Source organism: Pseudophryne corroboree, assembly GCF_028390025.1.
Source record: "Pseudophryne corroboree isolate aPseCor3 chromosome 1 unlocalized genomic scaffold, aPseCor3.hap2 SUPER_1_unloc_6, whole genome shotgun sequence".
Taxonomy (NCBI): Eukaryota; Metazoa; Chordata; class Amphibia; order Anura; family Myobatrachidae; genus Pseudophryne; species Pseudophryne corroboree.
This window is the reverse complement of record NW_026967471.1, coordinates 509570-531315: the sequence shown is the minus strand read 5'-3', so window position 1 is coordinate 531315 and position 21746 is coordinate 509570. Positions and strand designations below refer to the sequence as shown.

At 42.0% G+C, this 21746-nt stretch overlaps 1 protein-coding gene across 1 annotated transcript in view; it reads right to left on the bottom strand.

Moving 5' to 3' along the window:
• The window catches only part of LOC134982033 (vomeronasal type-2 receptor 26-like), a 151195-nt gene that overhangs the window by 74289 nt on the left and 55160 nt on the right, over positions 1-21746 (bottom strand). Inside the window, exon 7 of the mRNA XM_063948679.1 lies at positions 5427-5729. Coding sequence (XP_063804749.1) covers positions 5427-5729 — 303 coding nt within the window. The remainder of the gene's footprint in view (positions 1-5426; positions 5730-21746) is intronic.

Below are 21746 nucleotides of genomic sequence, written 5' to 3'. Positions count from 1 at the left end.
CAAACGCCAACTCTTTCCTAGGCAGGCTACGCTTTGTATCACCGCTTTCCAGAATACGCACACAGCTGAAAACCTCTTACGGCAACTGAGGAAGATCATCGCGGAATGGCTTACCCCAATTGGACTCTCCTGTGGATTTGTGGCATCGGACAACGCCAGCAATATTGTGTGTGCATTAAATATGGGCAAATTCCAGCACGTCCCATGTTTTGCACATACCTTGAATTTGGTGGTGCAGAATTTTTTTAAAAACGACAGGGGCGTGCAAGAGATGCTGTCGGTGGCCAGAAAAATTGCGGGACACTTTCGGCGTACAGGCACCACGTACAGAAGACTGGAGCACCACCAAATACTACTGAACCTGCCCTGCCATCATCTGAAGCAAGAAGTGGTAACGAGGTGGAATTCAACCCTCTATATGCTTCAGAGGTTGGAGGAGCAGCAAAAGGCCATTCAAGCCTATACAATTGAGCACGATATAGTAGGTGGAATGCACCTGTCTCAAGTGCAGTGGAGAATGATTTCAACGTTGTGCAAGGTTCTGATGCCCTTTGAACTTGCCACACGTGAAGTCAGTTCAGACACTGCCAGCCTGAGTCAGGTCATTCCCCTCATCAGGCTTTTGCAGAAGAAGCTGGAGGCATTGAAGAAGGAGCTAAAAGGGAGCGATTCCGCTAGGCATGTGGGACTTGTGGATGCAGCCCTTAATTCGCTTAACAAGGATTCACGGGTGGTCAATCTGTTGAAATCAGAGCACTACATTTTGGCCACCGTGCTCGATCCTAGATTTAAAGCCTACCTTGGATCTCTCTTTCCGGCAGACACAGGTCTGCTGGGGTTGAAAGACCTGCTGGTGACAAAATTGTCAAGTCAAGCGGAACGCGACCTGTCAACATCTCCTCCTTCACATTCTCCCGCAACTGGGGGTGCGAGGAAAAGGCTCAGAATTCCGAGCCCACCCGCTGGCGGTGATGCAGGGCAGTCTGGAGCGACTGCTGATGCTGACATCTGGTCCGGACTGAAGGACCTGACAACGATTACGGACATGTCGTCTACTGTCACTGCATATGATTCTCTCAACATTGATAGAATGGTGGAGGATTATATGAGTGACCGCATCCAAGTAGGCACGTCACACAGTCCGTACTTATACTGGCAGGAAAAAGAGGCAATTTGGAGGCCCTTGCACAAACTGGCTTTATTCTACCTAAGTTGCCCTCCCACAAGTGTGTACTCCGAAAGAGTGTTTAGTGCCGCCGCTCACCTTGTCAGCAATCGGCGTACGAGGTTACATCCAGAAAATGTGGAGAAGATGATGTTCATTAAAATGAATTATAATCAATTCCTCCGCGGAGACATTGACCAGCAGCAATTGCCTCCACAAAGTACACAGGGAGCTGAGATGGTGGATTCCAGTGGGGACGAATTGATAATCTGTGAGGAGGGGGATGTACACGGTGATATATCGGAGGGTGAAGATGAGGTGGACATCTTGCCTCTGTAGAGCCAGTTTGTGCAAGGAGAGATTAATTGCTTCTTTTTTTGGGGGGGTCCAAACCAACCCGTCATATCAGTCACAGTCGTGTGGCAGACCCTGTCACTGAAATGATGGGTTGGTTAAAGTGTGCATGTCCTGTTTTGTTTATACAACATAAGGGTGGGTGGGAGGGCCCAAGGACAATTCCATCTTGCACCTCTTTTTTCTTTTCTTTTTCTTTGCATCATGTGCTGATTGGGGAGGGTTTTTTGGAAGGGACATCCTGCGTGACACTGCAGTGCCACTCCTAGATGGGCCCGGTGTTTGTGTCGGCCACTAGGGTCGCTAATCTTACTCACACAGTCAGCTACCTCATTGCGCCTCTTTTTTTCTTTGCGTCATGTGCTGTTTGGGGAGGGTTTTTTGGAAGGGACATCCTGCGTGACACTGCAGTGCCACTCCTAGATGGGCCCGGTGTTTGTGTCGGCCACTAGGGTCGCTAATCTTACTCACACAGTCAGCTACCTCATTGCGCCTCTTTTTTTCTTTGCGTCATGTGCTGTTTGGGGAGGGTTTTTTGGAAGGGACATCCTGCGTGACACTGCAGTGCCACTCCTAGATGGGCCCGGTGTTTGTGTCGGCCACTAGGGTCGCTAATCTTACTCACACAGCTACCTCATTGCGCCTCTTTTTTTCTTTGCGTCATGTGCTGTTTGGGGAGGGTTTTTTGGAAGGGACATCCTGCGTGACACTGCAGTGCCACTCCTAGATGGGCCCGGTGTTTGTGTCGGCCACTAGGGTAGCTAATCTTACTTACACAGTCAGCTACCTCATTGCGCCTCTTTTTTCTTTGCGTCATGTGCTGTTTGGAGAGGGTTTTTTGGAAGGGCCATCCTGCGTGACACTGCAGTGCCACTCCTAGATGGGCCCGGTGTTTGTGTCGGCCACTAGGGTCGCTAATCTTACTCACACAGCTACCTCATTGCGCCTCTTTTTTTCTTTGCGTCATGTGCTGTTTGGGGAGGGTTTTTTGGAAGGGCCATCCTGCGTGACACTGCAGTGCCACTCCTAGATGGGCCCGGTGTTTGTGTCGGCCACTAGGGTCGCTAATCTTACTCACACAGCTACCTCATTGCGCCTCTTTTTTTCTTTGCGTCATGTGCTGTTTGGGGAGGGTTTTTTGGAAGGGACATCCTGCGTGACACTGCAGTGCCACTCCTAGATGGGCCCGGTGTTTGTGTCGGCCACTTGGGTCGCTTATCTTACTCACACAGCGACCTCGGTGCAAATTTTAGGACTAAAAATAATATTGTGAGGTGTGAGGTATTCAGAATAGACTGAAAATGAGTGTAAATTATGGTTTTTGAGGTTAATAATACTTTGGGATCAAAATGACCCCCAAATTCTATGATTTAAGCTGTTTTTTAGTGTTTTTGGAAAAAAACACCCGAATCCAAAACACACCCGAATCCGACAAAAAAAATTCGGTGAGGTTTTGCCAAAACGCGTTCGAACCCAAAACACGGCCGCGGAACCGAACCCAAAACCAAAACACAAAACCTGAAAAATTTCAGGCGCTCATCTCTAAAAAAAACCCCACAATCTACTGTAGATGCTAGATCTTCTCCATATGCATATTGCTAGGTAATAAAGGGAACATTACATGTATTTCTTTGTAGAGGTTGTTGCTTTGTCAGACAACTTTATTGCTGTTTGTCTTTATGTTTTCCACAGAACTAAGAAAAACTATTTGACAGAGCAAATGTGACTGATGTAGGACTTGAGAGATTGACATGATACCATGTGACTGCAAAAGTCAATGTCAAACAATTATCTCTCAATTTATTACATACATACAAATAAAATATCTGGGGAGTTTACTGGGATTGTAACGCACAGCAGCACATTGGGAACTTAATTCCAGTGCTCCAGCCAGTTGCTACTAGTATTTTTGAGTTTTGGAACAAGCCTTGTTCTTCACCTACAGTACTTTCTAGATACAACAAATCTTCTACAGTACATACGGAAATACACCTACATATCCAGTTCTAGGTATACTGGGGGTAATTCAGATCTAATTGCAGCAGCAAATTTGTTATCTAATGTGCAAAACCATGGGGGTAATTCAGACCTGAACGCTAGGTTGCGTTTTTGTACAGCCTGCGTTCATGTCTGAACTGCGCATGCCTATGCAACGCAATGCACAGGTGTGTTGCACGGGTAAAAATCAGATCGCCGCTCAGCAATGGGTTTGTGTGAACAATCCATTTGCACGCATGAACGCAAGGATATTGACCATAAGAAGGCATTTGTGGGTGGCAAATGACCGTTTTCAGGGAGTGGTTGCAGGCATGTCCAATGGTTTGCAGGGAGGGTGTCTGACATCAATTCCAGTCCTGGACAGGCTTAAGTGATTGCATTGGCTGAGTAAGTCCTGGGCTGTGCAGAGACTGTATAAGATCTGTTTGTACATCTCTACTACACGTGCGTTTGCACACTTGCACAGCGAAAATACACTCCCCCTGTAGGTGGTGACTATCTGATCGCAGCAGTGCAAAAATCACCTGCTAGCAATCAGGTCTGAATTACCCCCATGTGCACTGCATTTGCTGCTGTGATCAGATCTGAATGAGGGTCACTGCCCTTTAGTTGTGTCTGAACATGCTACTGCGTATCTGCCAATTACTGCTAATGATCTCTGTGACTTATCTGTCCTCTCCAGTCCTGGCTTTAGACTGATGACTTATCTTCCTGAGATGCCTGCCTCAGACATAGATTGTTTCCCATCTGCTCTTCCCACCACCCATGACCATATGTAGATCACTCCTTGACTTCCAACCACATTACCTAATTACTTTGTCTATGCCTCCTGATATAATATACTCCCCTCTTCTTTGTCACATTAGCTGCTTACCTGGGGGACTATGACATGTGCAGCACAGCAGAAAGGACAACATGCAGGGATCAGTGACATGTATATACTGGGTGCGGTATGATATACTGACAGCTACAACCCACCTGTTGGTATATAAGCAGTGAGACATCCTGTGTTTGCTGTTCTTGCTGCACTTTGGGCCCGGTGGTGAGATTTACTCACAACATATTCTATTCCCACTCTGTAGGTGGCATGGAACCAACAACTGAGTGTGAATTAGAGGAGGTGTAGGGATTCTGACTGCTGGTAAAATGTCAGAGGTTTGGATTCCAGAGTCAGTCTCCTGAACACCGGGATCCTGACCACCAGCATTATAAGCACATCCTGTTTATACTCTATACCCTGAAGATAAACAGGACCAATACAGACTTATGATTCTGCAGAACCACTGACTGGATTAATGATCTATAATTATGCCACCATCCAATCGATTTGAGCCTAACATCATGGCAATAGTGTTGCCAAATAAAAATCAAGAGCTCAATTCCGACAATTCTCTTGTCACTCTCTTACATACACACAACTTACTGTTTGCTTTAATTCAAAAGATTTATCTTTATTTTTATGCAGATTCATTCTGTTCAGAGCATGAGCCAGAGCATATACTGACATGTATGTATAGTGGGGCTTCAATTCTGCAACACCATAAATTGTCCCTGGAAGATGATTTTTGCCACTGCAATTATGTCCAGAAAACTGATACATAAACTGATATAAATTATTTTTGAAAATGTTTTGTGAAAGACATTTATAAAACAGGAGCCAAATATCTTCCAGTATTGGGTCATTCGTTCTTTCAAATGGGATTGCATTGTTAATAAAATTATTAATGTTGGGGAATTTTTTAGGAGGCAATATAAAAATTAAGCTACAATTTATGGATGGGAAGAAGATATTATCAAAATATTTTACATAAGTCCATGTGTCACTGAGGATTAATGTGAAATTTTCATTAATACCTTCATTCTCAAAAAAAATATTAAAAAAATGCATGGAACCAACACCACACATTACTAGAATTCTAGCTGTAAATTGTTTCATCTCCTGAAGTTTCTTTCTATTAACGTCTAAATCAAAGGAAAGTTTAATGATAAACTCAATGCAGATCCCATGCTGGCTCATCAGTTTACTCAGTTCCAGTAATTCCATGTCCCCACTACCATCATTTGGTGTAATGACTCCAACCCAGTTCCAACCAAAATGTAGCAGACACTTAACAATAGCTGCATAACGGTCCTGATCATCTGGGACAATCCGGGAAAAAGTTGGATATAATTGTCTGTCATTTAGGACAGGATCAGTGGCTCCATAATTGATCTATGGAAATAAAGTATACTGTTAGAAGTAGTAGCTTAGTATAATAGCAGTAAAAGTGTAATCACTGGGGTAATTAGCAGTATTCTAACATAGTACAGTATTTTGTGAATTTGAGATCAGTGCTCCAGCCAGATGCTTTTAGTATACTTGAGCTTTTGGAACAACTCCTGCTCTTCAACTATTATTTGGCTGCAGTCAAAATCCTACACATGGTAAATACACAATGAAGGAAGTATATGTATTTACTGAAGTTCTTGTAATATTACCTTCTCCTTGGATTGTGTCAACCTGCTGCTGCTTACTTGAAAATTACTGTTTTTGGCCCAGACCTCTTTGAATTCTATAGCATCTGCAATCCTGACCTTGCTTGATCAGTGGAGGAATATACAGATGTGTCCACGTACACCTTTCCAATATCCTGTCACATATGGCACAGATTAGCATGCCATGGACTCAGATATTTAGCTATGTTTTGTGATTTTTCTTTATTGGCTTCTTTAACATACAGTACTACTTTATACATATTATTATGGCAAACAAAAATTCTAAAATCCATCCACTCGCTACTCATAGAAAAAAGCTTAGCCATGCTATACATGACGTTCCAAATGTAGCAAAATATATAAGGTGAAAGTGGTCACATATGTAGCGCAGAGTCCTGTACTGCAGGAGATCTTCTTGAGACTGTGAGTGAAATGATCCAAACTTATGTAGTCAGTAGAGGACAGGTACACACACCATTTCCATTTCAGAGAAGTCTGGCCAGAAGTGGTCTTCATGGAAGAATTGGGGCCAAAAAGTTATACCATTGATGTGGAAACTATGCAATCAGCTCCACAATTTATGAAAACATAGGAACTGGGGTACAGAAAAATGTCAGCAGGCGCTCTAGACTGATGATTCAAATGTTGAAATATTTGGCAGTAACAGAAGGCAGATTGTTCACCAAAGGGATGGAAATCAGTACAATAATGAGTGTCTGCAGGCAACAGTGAAGCATGGTGGAGGCCCCTTGCAGAATATGGGCTGCATTTCAGCAAATGGAGACAGAATGTATGGTGTCATGAATGCTGATTAATACAGACAGGTACTTCTTCAGCATCATGACTATCTGGGATTACATAATGAGACTGAAGTATTTGAGCAAGCCTACATCCACAGTAAATCTGTATCCAACAACTTAAAAAACCTCCACTGTGAGGTGCAATCAAGTATAAAAATCTTTCTACCAAAAAAGACTACAGTCCTTCAAATGGATCTAAATACAATGTATAAGTTCACAGATCCAATTCCTTCCCCTTTCGGATAATCCCCAGTGCATCCAGAGGCCTACGTATACAGCACAGAAAAGCACATGATTAGGTATTTATCATATCATTTCAAACTCTTTGTACCTAAGCATAGTGTATTTATATAAACCATTTGGTCTCAAAATCTGCATTTAACCCCTGTGGGTACAAAGTCCTCATAGTATATATCATTTTCATTTCAAGTTTGGCCAGTGCAGTTTCTGCATCTCGTGTTCTCCAATGTGGTTTAGCTATCTTAATACCGCATATATTTCTCAATTCCTTAATGTCACAATTATGTTTGTCTTGGAAATGTGCAGAAACGCTATGCCTATCATATCCCTTCCTAATGTTATGATTATATTCATTCAGCCGCTCCTTTAATGATCTACTTGTACTATATGTCCAACATATTATAGAGCGCAACTGCATTCTAATAAATACACATTTTTGCTCCCACATGTAATAAAATCATTGATTTTTTCTTTTTTATTGTTTACATTTGAAACATAGTCAGTAGTTTTTCTGTTTTGCACATTATGCGCAAATTTTGCTCCCAGTGGGACTATTATATCGGAAGTATAGTGAGAGTCAGGAACACGAATACTGTTTAACAATCATTTATTTACAATACCATTGACAAGAATTCAAATATACTTATCCACGTTCCTTAAGGCAGTTATACAGGATGGTCAGAGTCCTAGCATAAGGTGTAGTCCCAGGGAGCCTCCTGTCACTGCACAGCGCCTAGGTCTTGTCAGTAAAAGGAACCCTATTGCCAATCTCAGGTCTCAATGGAGGCTGCTATCAGTATAACATGACACTCTATTTAACCTAGAGTCTAGGAGGTGGTGAAAGAATCCGATCTCTATACACATGTCATTGGAGTCCCTGGTCACTCGTATAATATTGTGAAATCTTGTTGTATTGTATTCTAATGTAAGATAAATAGCCCTTTTCCTTGCGTAATTTAGATGTCTAGGCCACTTGATCAAAGGTAAACATCTATTTGTTGACCATGAATAGACATATTGTCTGGCACACATTCTCTGTGTGCTCCCAGTGTGACTAGGTGGACGGATCATACTGAGAATGCTGGAATACGATGGAGCCACATCGGATGAGCGCGGCTCCATCTGTACAAAAAAGTTACTAACAGGGACATGATACAAACTACCGGATATTAGTGTGAATGGGGAATTACAACTCTTGCAGCAAATAAAAAATGCTGCAAGACTGGGGAAGGTCCTAATCATTAGGGATTTTTACTATCTGGATATAAATTGGAAAACCAAATCAGATGATACAGCCAGGGAAAACAAGTTCTTAACGATGCTAAAAGATCATTATTTGTCTCAAGTAATCTAAGAACCAACTAGACTAAGGACTATACTGGATCTGGTACTAACTAATAATGTGGCGATAATATCAAGTACTAAAGTAGGGGAGACCTTGGGAAAAAGCGATCATAATATAGTATGGTTACATTCGATAATAGTTTCAAAAACAGCTCTATAAGGGCACAACTAAGATCTTAAACTTTAGAAAAGCAAAATTCATAATGCTGAAACATACACTAAAGGACATTAATTGGAAAACTATGGGGGTTATTCAGAGTTGATCGCAGCATCAAAGCTGTTAGCAGGTGGGCAAAACCATGGGGGTAATTCCAAGTTGATCGCAGCAGGAATTCTGTTAGCAATTGGGCAAAACCATGTGCACTGCAGGGGAGGCAGATTTAACATGTGCAGAGAGAGTTAGATTTGGGTGTGGTGTGTTCAATCTGCAATCTAATTTGCAGTGTAAAAATAAAGCATCTAGTATTTACCCTGCACAGAAACAAAATAACCAACCCAAATCTAACTCTCTCTGCACATGTTATATCTGCCCCCCCTGCAGTGCACATGGTTTTGACCAACTGCTAAAAAATTTCCTGCTGCGATCAACTTGGAATTACCCCCCCATGTGCACTGCGGGTGTGGCAGATATAACATTTGCAGAGATAGTTAGGTTTGGATGGGTTATTTTGTTTCTGTGCAGGGTAAATACTGTCTGCAATTTAGATTTCAGTTTTAACACCCCCCACCTAAATCTAACTCTCTCAACATATGTTATACCTTCCCCCGCTGCAGTGCACATGGTTTTGCTCAGCTGCTAATAAATTTGCTGCAGCAATCAACACTGAATTAGGCCCTTTGTTTCATTTTAAGGATCCAGCTGAAATGTGGGAGGCTTTCAAAACTTTACTGAATAAGAACATTCATAAGTTCATTCCCATGTGCAGCAAACGTAGGAGTAGTAAATTCAAACCAATGTGGCTTTAGAAAAGGATAAGGTACAAATAAATTAAAAGAGGCATGCATTCAAATTGTTTAAATCCAACGGGGAGGCAGAATCGTTCCAATAATACAAATAATGTAACATTAAATGAAAAAAGGAATCAGAGCTGCTAAAATATAAAACAATTAAAGTACTGTATATAAACAGTGAAAGGTTAAAAAAGGGGAACATAGGACCATAACAGGGTGAGTTGGTTGTCTTGATTAATGAGGACAAAGAAAACGATGAATTATTTAACTTTTTTTCATAGGTATTTACTAGAGAGGTTCAGTTTGTTGGAGTAATGTACAACAAAAGCCATGATAAGGTCCCATTGCTAAGTGCATTGTTAAATGAGTAAGTAGTCCAGGAGAGACTAAGTAAAATTAAGATAAAAAAATCTCCGGGTCCTGATGGTCTTTATCCAAAGATTCTTATGGAGCTTCACTCAGAATTAGCAAAGCCTTTATATTTGATTTTCTATGATACAATTCCATCAGTCTTGGAACCAAAGGGCTGGTGTATAGCAGAGGAAGTCCCAATATTTAAAAAGGGAACTAAAACTCATCCCGGAAATACTAGACTTGTAAGTTTGACAAATATAATGGGGAAAATATTGGCAGGTACATTATAATAAGGGATAGCATACAGGAGTTCTTGGAGACCTCCAAAGTTATTAATAGGAACCATCACGGTTTTGTGAGGAATAGGTATTGTCAGACTAACTTAATTAGTGTACAGTATATGAAAAAGTGAGTGATAATGTAGATCAGAGAGAAGCAGTACTGGAACTGATGTCAGACACCCACCCTGCCAACGCTAGGACACACCTGTGTTTTTTCAAATATTCCCAGAAAATGGTCAGTTGACACTCACAAACACCTTCTTCCTGTCAATCTCCTTGCAATCGGCCGTGCAAATGAATTCTTCGTATAATCCATCACCCAGCAACTATCCGCTTTGTACTCGTATAATGCACCTATGCATTGCGGTGCATACGCATGTGCAGTTCTGAACTGATCGCAGCGCAGCAAAAATCCAAGTGTGTGATCAGGTCTGAATGATCCCTAATGTGTACATTTCTGGGGTTATACTATAAAAAAGATATCATGGAACTTGAAAAGGTTCTGAGGCGAGCCACCAAATTGATTAAGGGGTTAGAGGAACTGGAATATGAGTAAATGCTTGCTAGGTTAGATATGTTTACACTCAAAAAGAGGCATCTAAGAGGAGAAATTATTGATACTTACAAATTTATAGCGGGACAATACAAAGAGCTATCAGGCGATTTAAAAAAAAATCTGTACACTGAACACGCGGTCACCCTCTGATGTTAGAGGAGAAAAACATTTTATACCCAATGCAGGACAGGACTCTTCACAGTAAGTGCAGTAAGGATTTGGAATTCTCTGCCAGAAAATGTAGTATTAGTGGAATCAGTCAATATGTTTAAAAATGGATTAGATAAATTTCCTAACCAAAAGAAATATCCCAGGATTTAGCATTTAAAAAAGAACATATTTGAGAAATATTGTGAATTACAGTTTTTAGTTAAACTTATTAACATAGCTACACCAGGGTCATTATAGGGGTATGGGACTCAGGGTGGACAGTGTCTAGGTTGACACCCAATAGGTTGACACCTATTGGTCTACAGTGGCTAGGTCGACACTTGAAATAGGTCGACATGACCATTATGTCGACATGAACAAGGTCGGCAAGAAAAAATGTTGACAAGTTTTTATTTTTTTTGTGTTGTTTTCTTCGTAAAGTGATGAGGAACCTCAATTAGTGCCCCGTGTCCCTTCGCATGACTCACTTCACTTCGGGCAAGGTGCTTCGCTATGCTACCGCTGTGCTCGGCACAGGTTACAGGTCCCAATTGTAGTCCACATGGAAAAAAACAAAGAGGAATTTTGACATGGATTGGGTCTCTATATTATTGTGCATCTTTATTAGTTGCTTTATTACCACATACTGGTATCTTACACAACAACCATCCCTCTGGCATCTGTCCCACAACAATTATTGCAGACAGGTATGAATTGCTGAGGATGTATACATCATGGGCTGAATCAGGAGAGCCGGTTACTTCACTCATGTTTATAAATGTCATTATATTTATCAGCCAAATTGCCCAATATTGTGCTCTGGTGCTATCTATTGCATAGTAATAGATTACGTTTGATGTTTATAAGTATAAATATGTGCTCTATTCAGCTCATTAAGCTGCTGCTGGTGCTCTGATTGTTCCTGCAGGGTTATCTCAGTCAGGTGATGAATTGTATTGTGTAGGTGGGAGCAGAACATATCATAACCATGGTCACCCATTTTTGATACTTCTACACTGCCCCATATGTTTTTGGGTACTCAAAAAGTCATCACTAACAATTTCCTATTATTAGAAAGAGCTTAGAAATCAAAATTGATCATCTAAGATCAGTCTAAACAGTTTGGGATTTGGGGTTTGATTTGGAGTTCGATTTAGAGTTCAATATCAAATTGAACTTTCTTAAATTAGGGGATTTTATGTTGGTCTATGGGAAAACATTGATATTTTTAAGAAATGTGATTTCTATTGGGATATGAGTTGAATCTGTCTTTATTATTGACATTTTATTTGGTCTTTAGTAAATCAACTACAACCCACATTGAATGGAAATCAAATTGAAACAGAATGCTAAATCACTTAAATCACCAAAATCCAACTTTAGTAAATTTGGCCCTTGGTTTCAAAATATTTGGAAAAAAAGATGTATTAGCACCTCGACTTTTAAAAACCAGCATCAGGCTCCACTAGTCCACAGCCAAGTGTCACAACTGAGGGCTGAGGCTGACTGAGGGAAGCCTCAGATGTAGGGGCTGGCATGTAGGTGAACCATTGAGATAAGATTAGGTTCCTAGACATACAGGATGTTAGAACACCATAAACCCGAAGGCGTGACCACAACAATGGAGTAAAATATAACAGTCAGTTTATTGAACACACAGTATAAATCTTGGCAATGAGAAATCCTCAACAGTGAGTGCAGAATGAAAATGCCGTACAGTTCCTGGGAATGTAACTGGTATTTGAGACTGTGGCTATGCAGAACAAGAAAACAAAGTCCTTTCCAAAATCCGGAGTTGGAAAGTCCGTGGCCACAGCTAACTGCTGTAATGAGGAATGAGCAAGTACTGCACAGTAGGTGGCAGACAGGAGACTGGGATAGGCACTGATACACTGAGGTTGAAAAGATGTAGGTAGGATTGCCAGAGACTACTGGATGAAACTGGTGTGAGGAAAGATGTGCTGAACTCACCACTGGAGCAACAGTTCGATGGTGAGCATCGATGGATACTGTGGTCCGATGTTGTGTGGAATGATATGCAGGATGATATATGAATACCGCTGGAGATGATATGAAGCACCGCTGTAGGCAGATGGTAACACCAATCCCTGCTGGAGGCTGAAAGCGATGTAAGTGACATGCTGGAAGCTTGAAGCCAGTGACACTTTACCACAGAAGCTAGTGAACGATGCTGTAGATAATGGAAGCAATAACGATACCAGGACACCACTGGAAGCTGGAGGCAGAATAGAACCAATGCTGGAAGCCAATGTCAGGACCGCAGCAGTAGAAAGCCAGGAAGCAGAGCTGGAACACTGCAGGATTCAGGCTGCACCGCAGGATGGTGATTGCTGCCGGTATTTTGTAGAAGCTGAATCACAGGAGCTGAAATATCTGGAAAGTCAAGCTGAGAATTCACCAATCAGGAGAGACATGTATGCAGGATTGACAACCAAAGCACTGACGATTATTCAGCCCTGGAGCAGGATATTTGTACTAGCTGATGAGCAAGGATTGGCTGGATAATTAAGGCAGAGTCCAAACTGCAGCGGATAGGCTGAAAACAACATGTGATGAAAAACAAACATGGCTGCACCCATGTTTGAAACTGGAGGGAAAGTCTTTGTACTTACATGTGAGAACCGGCAGTAATGGCGGCGGAGGCTGTGCATGGTAGGAGACACCGTACTTTAAACAAATGGATATTTTGTATAATGTGGCCGATGTACCGAGGAGCAAACTTCATACTTGGAACTCTTAAACTCAGATTTTTAGTAGACAGCCAAATACGGTCACCTGGTTTGAGGGCTGGAATTGCTCTACCCTTCTTGTCTGCAAACTTTTTGTACCTTGAGGAAGCTTTCAAGAGAGCTGTCTGGATATTCTTCCAGTTTTTAGAAAACTGACGAAAGGCGACATCAGCTGCAGGTACTGCTGTTGCTGGAAGCGGTTGAAACTCTGGAACCTTTGGATGGAGACCGTAACTGGCAAAGAATGGCGTAGAAGAGGATGAAGAGTGGTACTGGTTATTATGACATAATTCGGCCCATGGAAGAAGATGAATCCAGTTGTCTTGAGAAGATGATATTTAAATTCGGAGGAAGGACTCCAAGTCCTGATTCACCCTTTCGGTTTGCCCATTTGTTTGGGGGTGATAAGCGGTGGAAAACTTTAGCTTGACTTGGAGTGGTGAACACAGACTTCGCCAGAATTTGGCTACGATCTGGACACCTCTATCAGAGATAATCTCTTCTGGAAGACCATGTAGTCTGAAGATTTCTTGAATAAAAACTTGAGCCAGCTTGGAAGCTGATGGAAGACCGGTGAGAGAAACGAAGTGATCCATCTTGGTGAACCGGTCAACTGCAACCCAGATGTATTATATTTGTTACATTCAGGAAGATCTGAAATAAAGTCCATAGATAAATGGGTCCATGGGCGATGAGGAAACGACAAGGGTACCAGATGTCCAGCGGGCAACTGGCGAGGTACCTTGTGCTGGGCACATTTAGGGCAGGATGCAATAAACTCTGCAGTGTCTTTCTTCAGGGTCGGCCACCAGTATGATCTGGAAATCAATTTAAAGGTTTTCTAAATACCCACATGTCTGGAGAAGCGAAAGGAATGCACCCACTGCAAGAGCTTCCTTCTAAGGGACGGTTTCACATAGCTTTTCCGTGGCGGATGCATAGAGTCCACTCTCACAGCGGAGAATACCACTGGATCGAGAATGGGATATTTACCAGTAGACTCAGACTAATTTTCTTGCTCCCAGGAGCGGGAAAGAGCATCAGCCTTACGATTCTGTGACCCTGGACAAAATGAAAGTTTAAAGTCAAACCTGGAAAAGAAGAGTGCCCATCTGGCTTGACGAGAGTAGAGGCATTGGGTGGCATTTAAGTACAGAAGGTTCTTGTGGTCTGTGTGGATAGTGATGGTATGAGTAGCTCCCTCCAGTAGATATCTCCATTCTTCATGAGCGAGTTTAATAGCTAAAAGTTCTTGATCACCAATGGCATAATTACGCTCAGCAGACGAGAACTTCTGTGAGAAGAAGCCATAGGGATGTAAGTGGCCATCCTCGTCTGTTTGAGAGAGCACAGCGCCGACTCTGACTGAAGAGGCATCCACCTCTAAGGTGAAGGGTGAGCTGGTATTAATCTTTTTCAGAACTGGAGTGGAGACAAACTTCTGTTTTAGTAGATAAAAAGCTTGAGTAGCTTCTTCCGACCACTTGGAGGGATTAGCACCTATTCTTGTAAGAGCAGTGAGAGGTGCTACAATAGTAGAGAAGCCCCGAATGAACCTCCTGTAATAATTGGTAAACCCCAGAAATCTTTGAACACCCTTGAGAGTTGTGGGTATTGGCCAATCATGGATAGCCTGAAGTTTCTCAGGATCCATCTCTAATCTGGAACCGGACACGGTGTACCCCAGAAATGGAATTGACTTGACCTTGAACACACATTTTTCCAATTTACAATAGAGATGGTTGGCACGGAGATGGGACAGAACTTCCTTGACCCAATGATGATGCTCCTTTTTGTCATTAGCAAAGATAAAAATATCATTGAGGTAGACCACAACATGTCGGTAGAGGACATCACAAAAAATGTTGTTCACAAAATGTTGGAATACTGCTGGAGCATTACTTAGTCCAAAAGGCATGATGAGGTACTCGTAATGTCCATCACGGGTGTTAAACGCGATCTTTTACTCGTCACCCTTACGGATACGTATGAGATTGTATGCACCCCTCAGGTCCAACTTGGAAAAGATGGTGGCTCCACTGACACGATAAAAAAGCTCGGAGATAAGAGGCAAAGGATACTGATTTTTCACTGTGATGTCGTTGAGCCCACAGTAGTCAATACAGGGTCGCAGACCACCATCTTTCTTTTTCACAAAGAAAAAGCCTGTGCCAACCGGTGAGGAGGAAGGTAGAATGAAACCTTTGGCAAGGTTTCCTTTTATATACTCTTCCATGGAGTGTGTCTATGGAAGCGACAACGGATAGGTGCATCCTCGAGGTGGAGACTTCCCTGGAATGAGATCAATGGGACAATCCCACTCCCTGTGAGGAGGAAGAATATCTGCAGAGAATTTACTAAAAACATCAGTGAAATCTTGGTTCGGTGAAACATCTGTAGACTTGGAAGAAGAGGTGCAAGCTGGAAGTACCTTTTTATAAGACAAGTCTCTGAACAGGAAGGACTCCATGTAAAGATATGTGTAATCTTTCAATCAATTTGTGGATTATGGAGACGAAGCCATAGAAGGCCTAGAACCACAGGATGCATGGCTTTTGGAATGATCAGAATAGATATCAACTCAGAGTGAAGAGCTCCTAACTTCAGACGGATAGGCAGGTTCTTGAGATTAATGACTGAGTCGGAAATCCTGCTGCAATCCACCACAGTCAGGCATATGGAGGATGAGAGTCTCTCGGTGGGTAGGGACCACTGCTCAACAAATTCCGCAGTCACAAAGTTTCCGGCTGCTCCAGAATCCAACAGAGCGATGAGATTCCTGGAGCGCTGAGATGCCTGAAGAGAAACTGGAAGGTTACAGTTACATAAAGATTGAGAGGAATTAATTACTCCTAGCTGACCCTCTCCTTGATTGGCTAGGATTTGGAGTTTCCCTGACGCTTCGGACAAGCGTTGATGACATGAGATGGAGCAGTACAATATAGACACAGGTGTTCTGATAAGCGTCTTCTATGCTCTGCAGGAGACAGACGAGAGTGGTTGTACTGCATGGGCTCATCTTTGGGTGGAGATAACTGACGAGGAGGTATAACACTGGAGGTTTTAAGAAGTGTGGACCATCATCGTTCAATTGCCCTTTCACAGAATCTGAGATGAACTTTGATGCATAGGGATATGAGCTCATCAATTTCAGGAGGTAAGTCTCTAGTAGCAAGCTCATCTTTAATTCGCTCAGAAAACCCTTGCCAGAAAGCTGTGTAGAGAGCGTCATCATTCCATGAGAGTTCACATGAAATGATCTGGAATTGTACTAAATATTGACTGACTGTCCATGTTCCCTGATGTAGCTGGAATAGATCAGTGGAGGCAGATGTCACATGTCCTGGCTCGTAGAACATGCGCCTGAAGGTTGCCACGAAAATTGTATAGGAAGAAATCAGGACATCAGACTTCTCCCATAGAGGTGAGTCCCAATCCAGAGCAGGACCACTGAGGAGGGAGATGATGTAGGTAACCTTGGTGAGGTCGGTTGGAAAGTTGTCATGCTGCAACTCAAAGTGAATTTCACACTGGTTTAGAAAACCTTGACAGGCTTCAGGGGAACCATCAAACTTGGCTTGTGTCAGCAGATGAAGACGAGGAGCAGAAACGGGACTTGTGGGTGGGGTTACCACCAAAGGTACTGTAGTCGGCACACTGGACGCCCCTGGACCACAGAGGGTTGTTTGAATCCCATCCAGCCGGGAGGAGAGGTCCTGGAGACAGCAAATCACTTGCCTCCTGATGTTCTAAACGGGCTGCAAGTTGTTTTATCAGGCTGATAGGTTGGCCCTGGTCTCTGGCTGTATCCATATGGTCAGTGCTTACTGTCACAACTGAGGGCTGAGGATGACTGAGGGAAGCCTCAGATGCAGGGGCTGGCATGTAGGTGAACCGTTGAGATGAGATTAGTTTGCTAGACATACAGGATGTTAGAACACCATGAACCTGAAGGCGTGACCACAACAACGGAGTAAAATTAAACAGTCAGTTTATTGAACACACAGTATACATCTTGGCAATAAGATATCCTCAACAGTGAGTGCAGAATGAAAATGCAGTACAGTTCCTGGGAATGCAACTGGTATTTGAGACTGTGGCTATGCAGAACAAGATAACAAAGTCCTTTCCAAAATCCGGAGTTGGAAAGTCTGTGGCCACAGCTAACCGCTGTATTGAGGAACGAGCAAGTACTGCACAGTAGGTGGTAGACAGGAGACTGGGATAGGCACTGATACACTGAGGTTGAAGAGATGTAGGTAGGATTGCCAGAGACTACCGGACGGAACTGGTGTGAGGAAAGATGTGCTGAACTCACCACTGGAGCAACAGTTCGATGGTGAGCATTGATGGATACTGTGGTCCGATGTTGTGTGGAATGATATGCAGGACGATATATGAATACCGCTGGAGATGATATGAAGCACCGCTGTAGGCAGATGGTAACACCAATCACTGCTGAAAGCTGAAAGCGATGTAAGTGACATGCTGGAAGCTTGAAGCCAGTGACACTTTACCACAGAATAACAAAAGAACAATACTTTGAAAAATTGTGCGCACTAGGTTGAAGTGCAGCTAAACAATTCACACATAAATGTGCACCCAAAAACACATTTAGATTAGTACATTTGGAAGAAGATAGTGTGAACAGATAATAGCGCTCTCCAACCACCATGAAAAAGGAGAAGACCTTTTGTCAGTGCAACAATAATAATAAAAACAAATCACCCTATCACCCTAGAATGGATGATCGACTATTCTATAAGGACTGAGCTGGATGCCTATGACTATTCCACTGGCATTTATTTCATCCATTAATAGGGTGATTTGTTTTTATTAATATTGTTGCACTGACAAAAGGTCTTCTCCTTTTTCATGGTGGTTGGAGAGCGCTATTATCTGTTCACACTATCTTCTTCCAAATGTACTAATCTAAATGTGTTTTTGGGTGCACATTTATGTGTGAATTGTTTAGCTGCACTTCTACCTAGTGCGCACAATTTTTCAAAGTATTGTTCTTTTGTTATTGTTGGTTTTTTGCATCCTTTCTTTGATTTTGTGCTGCAGCCATGTTTAATTTTAGGGAAAGCAGGAATACATTAATTCAATCCACCTTTTCTGATACATCTAGTAGTATTGAGATTTCAGATGAGGATCTAAATTCAGTATTTAAGAAACTTGAACAAACCATGATGAAAGAAAATAGGATGTGGTGAGAGGTAGTAACGCTGGAACACTACCAGAGCTCCCACCTCATACCTAAGGGTCTCAAAATTCTCAAACCACCCACTTTTAATACATCTGAAACAGAGTTTAGGAAAGAATGGGACACGATCCTTAATTCCTGTTCACTCTCCCTGATAGATTTGATTATCAGAGAGAGAAAGAAAAATATGACTCAATTGAATGATGAGATAGACACACTACAATCATTAGTACGTCCTTATAAGGAATCAGAAGAATTCCAGTGTTTAGAAAAATTACTCCTACAAAGGATGAATAAAAGTACGAAGGAATTGAGGGATAGGAAACTAAAGAAGTTTAAAAGGGATTCCGTGGAAACAACAGATGTAGGGACAGAAGTATTCCCCGTAGGATCTAATCCAGGGGTACAAATAGTAAATAAGATCAATAAGAAAAAGGGAAAAACTAGAAATGTCAAACAAACGGTAGAAACTAACCTGGAAGGTCCACACCAGGGTCCTTCAGGTCAGAGTGGAAAGATCGCCTCATGGAGAAGAGGGAAATCCTCTAATCCATCTAATAGAGATAACATCTATCATCCCCCTACGAACAGAAATAACACCATCCCCCACAATAGATCTGGGGATGAACCAAATCAAATCAATCATCAAAGGTTTAATGATAGGTGGGCCACATATAGGTCAGGACCCAGATTTCGAGACTTTGATAGAAGATTATCTTCTCCAAAAAGATTTAATAGAGTCCGGAATGGTCCATATGTCGAACAAGAAACGGCTTCTTTTTTAGAGTGGGGCCAAAGAACCCCGAGGGACCATTGGTAGGTGTTTCTACCGACATAGTAGTAAGTGGGGCACGCCATAAGACCAATAAAAGAGGTAAAAGGGCGGGTCTCAAACGAAAGTTTAAAAGAAATCCAAAAACCACTATACCAGTGATGATTGATAATCCAGATACAGATTTGGGTTCCACTGAAGGAAAAATCTTCAATCTCTCTGATCGTGTTCTTGATGAGGAGGAAAAAAAGGTGTTGCAGAAGGGTTTAAAATTTGCGCCTTCCTGTAAGCCCAATTCCTTTGACACCTTTATAGACGTACAAAAATTTGTAAGGAAGCTTACCATCAAACGTTTTTTTCAGATTAAAGAGGACAATTCTTTAGAACCTCCGGTAGTTATTACTAATAGTGAAAACTCATCTTTTAAGCCCCCTTCCACATTCTATCCCTTACATGCTAAGGGAAGTTGTCTGGACACTTTCAATAAAGTAGTGTGTGACGAAATAGAGAAAGTCATTGTGACGGATAATATGAGAAAAAATAAGAGACTTAATCTTACCAAAAAAGAATTCCTGGCAGTTAAGAATCTTAAAAATGACAAGGAATTAATTGTTAAGCCCGCGGACAAGGGTGGAGGGGTGGTCCTTATGAATAGGGAAGCCTATATGCAAGAAATCTATAGGCAACTTAATGACGGTAAAACTTACCTTAAGTTGAAGTCTGATCCTACATCAAAGATTGCCAAAGCATTGTCCGACCTATGTACAAAGGCTTTAGACATGAAGGCAATCACAGATAAAGAATTTGTCTACCTTAATATCTCAGATCCATCTATTCCTACTCTATATGTCCTTCCAAAGGTCCACAAGGACCCCCTCCACCCCCCAGGTCGACCAATTGTCTCCGGGTGTAACAGCCTAACAAGCAATTTGTCGGCAATGGTGGATTATCATCTTCAGCCATTGGTACAGTCTACCAGAGCTTTCTTAAAAGATACTGGAGATATGTTGAGAAGATTAACGTCATATAAATGGGAAGAAAATGATGTTCTATGTACAGCAGATGTGTGTACATTGTACACAATAATAGATCTACACCAAGGTCTCACTGCGGTTTCCTACTTTTTGAACTCCAGCTCTATGAGCGAAATATTGAAAGAGTTTATTCTGGACAGTATCAAATTTATTTTACTGAATAATTATTTTTATTTTGATGGTACGTTTTATTTGCAACGTGTCGGCACTGCCATGGGCACCAGGTTCGCCCCCAGCTATGCAAATTTGTTCATGGCCTACTGGGAGGAAACATACATCTGGCCCGGTGGTGAGCTGGGGTCGGGCCTGGTGTCATGGCAGCGTTATATTGACGACGTGTTTTTTCTGTGGAGGGGGGATAATGCTTCCCTTCAACTTTTTTGTGATGAGCTTAACACTAATGACATGTCAATCAAGTTTACTTTCACCATCAGTGACATGGAGGTTTCTTTTTTAGATTTGAGTATCTATATTGCCAATGGGAAGGTCAATACCAAAACATATAGGAAGAGCACAGACTCTAATGGCTTTATAGATAGAACGAGTGAGCACCATGCGAACTGGCTGGATGGGATTCCCTTCAGCCAGTTTGCAAGAATTAAGAGGAACTGCACGGATATACATATCTGTGATCAACAGTTTGATGAGATTTCGAACCGTTTCATCAAGAAAGGATACTCCACCAGTTTATTGGATAAAGCAAGATCAAGAGTATCCAATATAGAGAGAAACACTTTATTGGAAACCAAATGTAAATCAAAGGAGTCGAATAATGGGAAATTCCAGTGGGCCTTCATCAGCCAATTCAATCAGTCACACAAGAGAATAGAGCGGCTGTTCCAATCCAATTGGAACATCCTCAAACAAGATGCAATTCTCGGACCCCTGTTACCAGAGAAGCCTGTCTTCGTATATAGAAGGGCACCATCTCTAAAGGACCAACTGGTTAGGAGCAGTGTAGAGAGCGAGTCCAGGCAAAGCATAGGGACTAAGGGTTTTCACCGTTGCGGCGACTGCCTGATGTGTAAGACTGTGAAATCCCCTTTGAGAAAAATAACTGAATTTAAAGTGAATGGCCAGGTATACCCAATAAGGGAATTCATCACGTGCCACTCCAGAAATGTTGTATACATCCTGGAGTGTGCATGTGGTTTGTTTTATGTTGGGAGAACAAGTAGATGTGCCAAGGTGAGATGGGCTGAACACATCTACAATATACGCAAAAGCCTAGAAACCCACACAGTTTCTTCACATTTTAAAAAAATCCATAACACTAAGGAATGTTTTTTAAAAATTGTCTGTGCTATTCAGTTGAT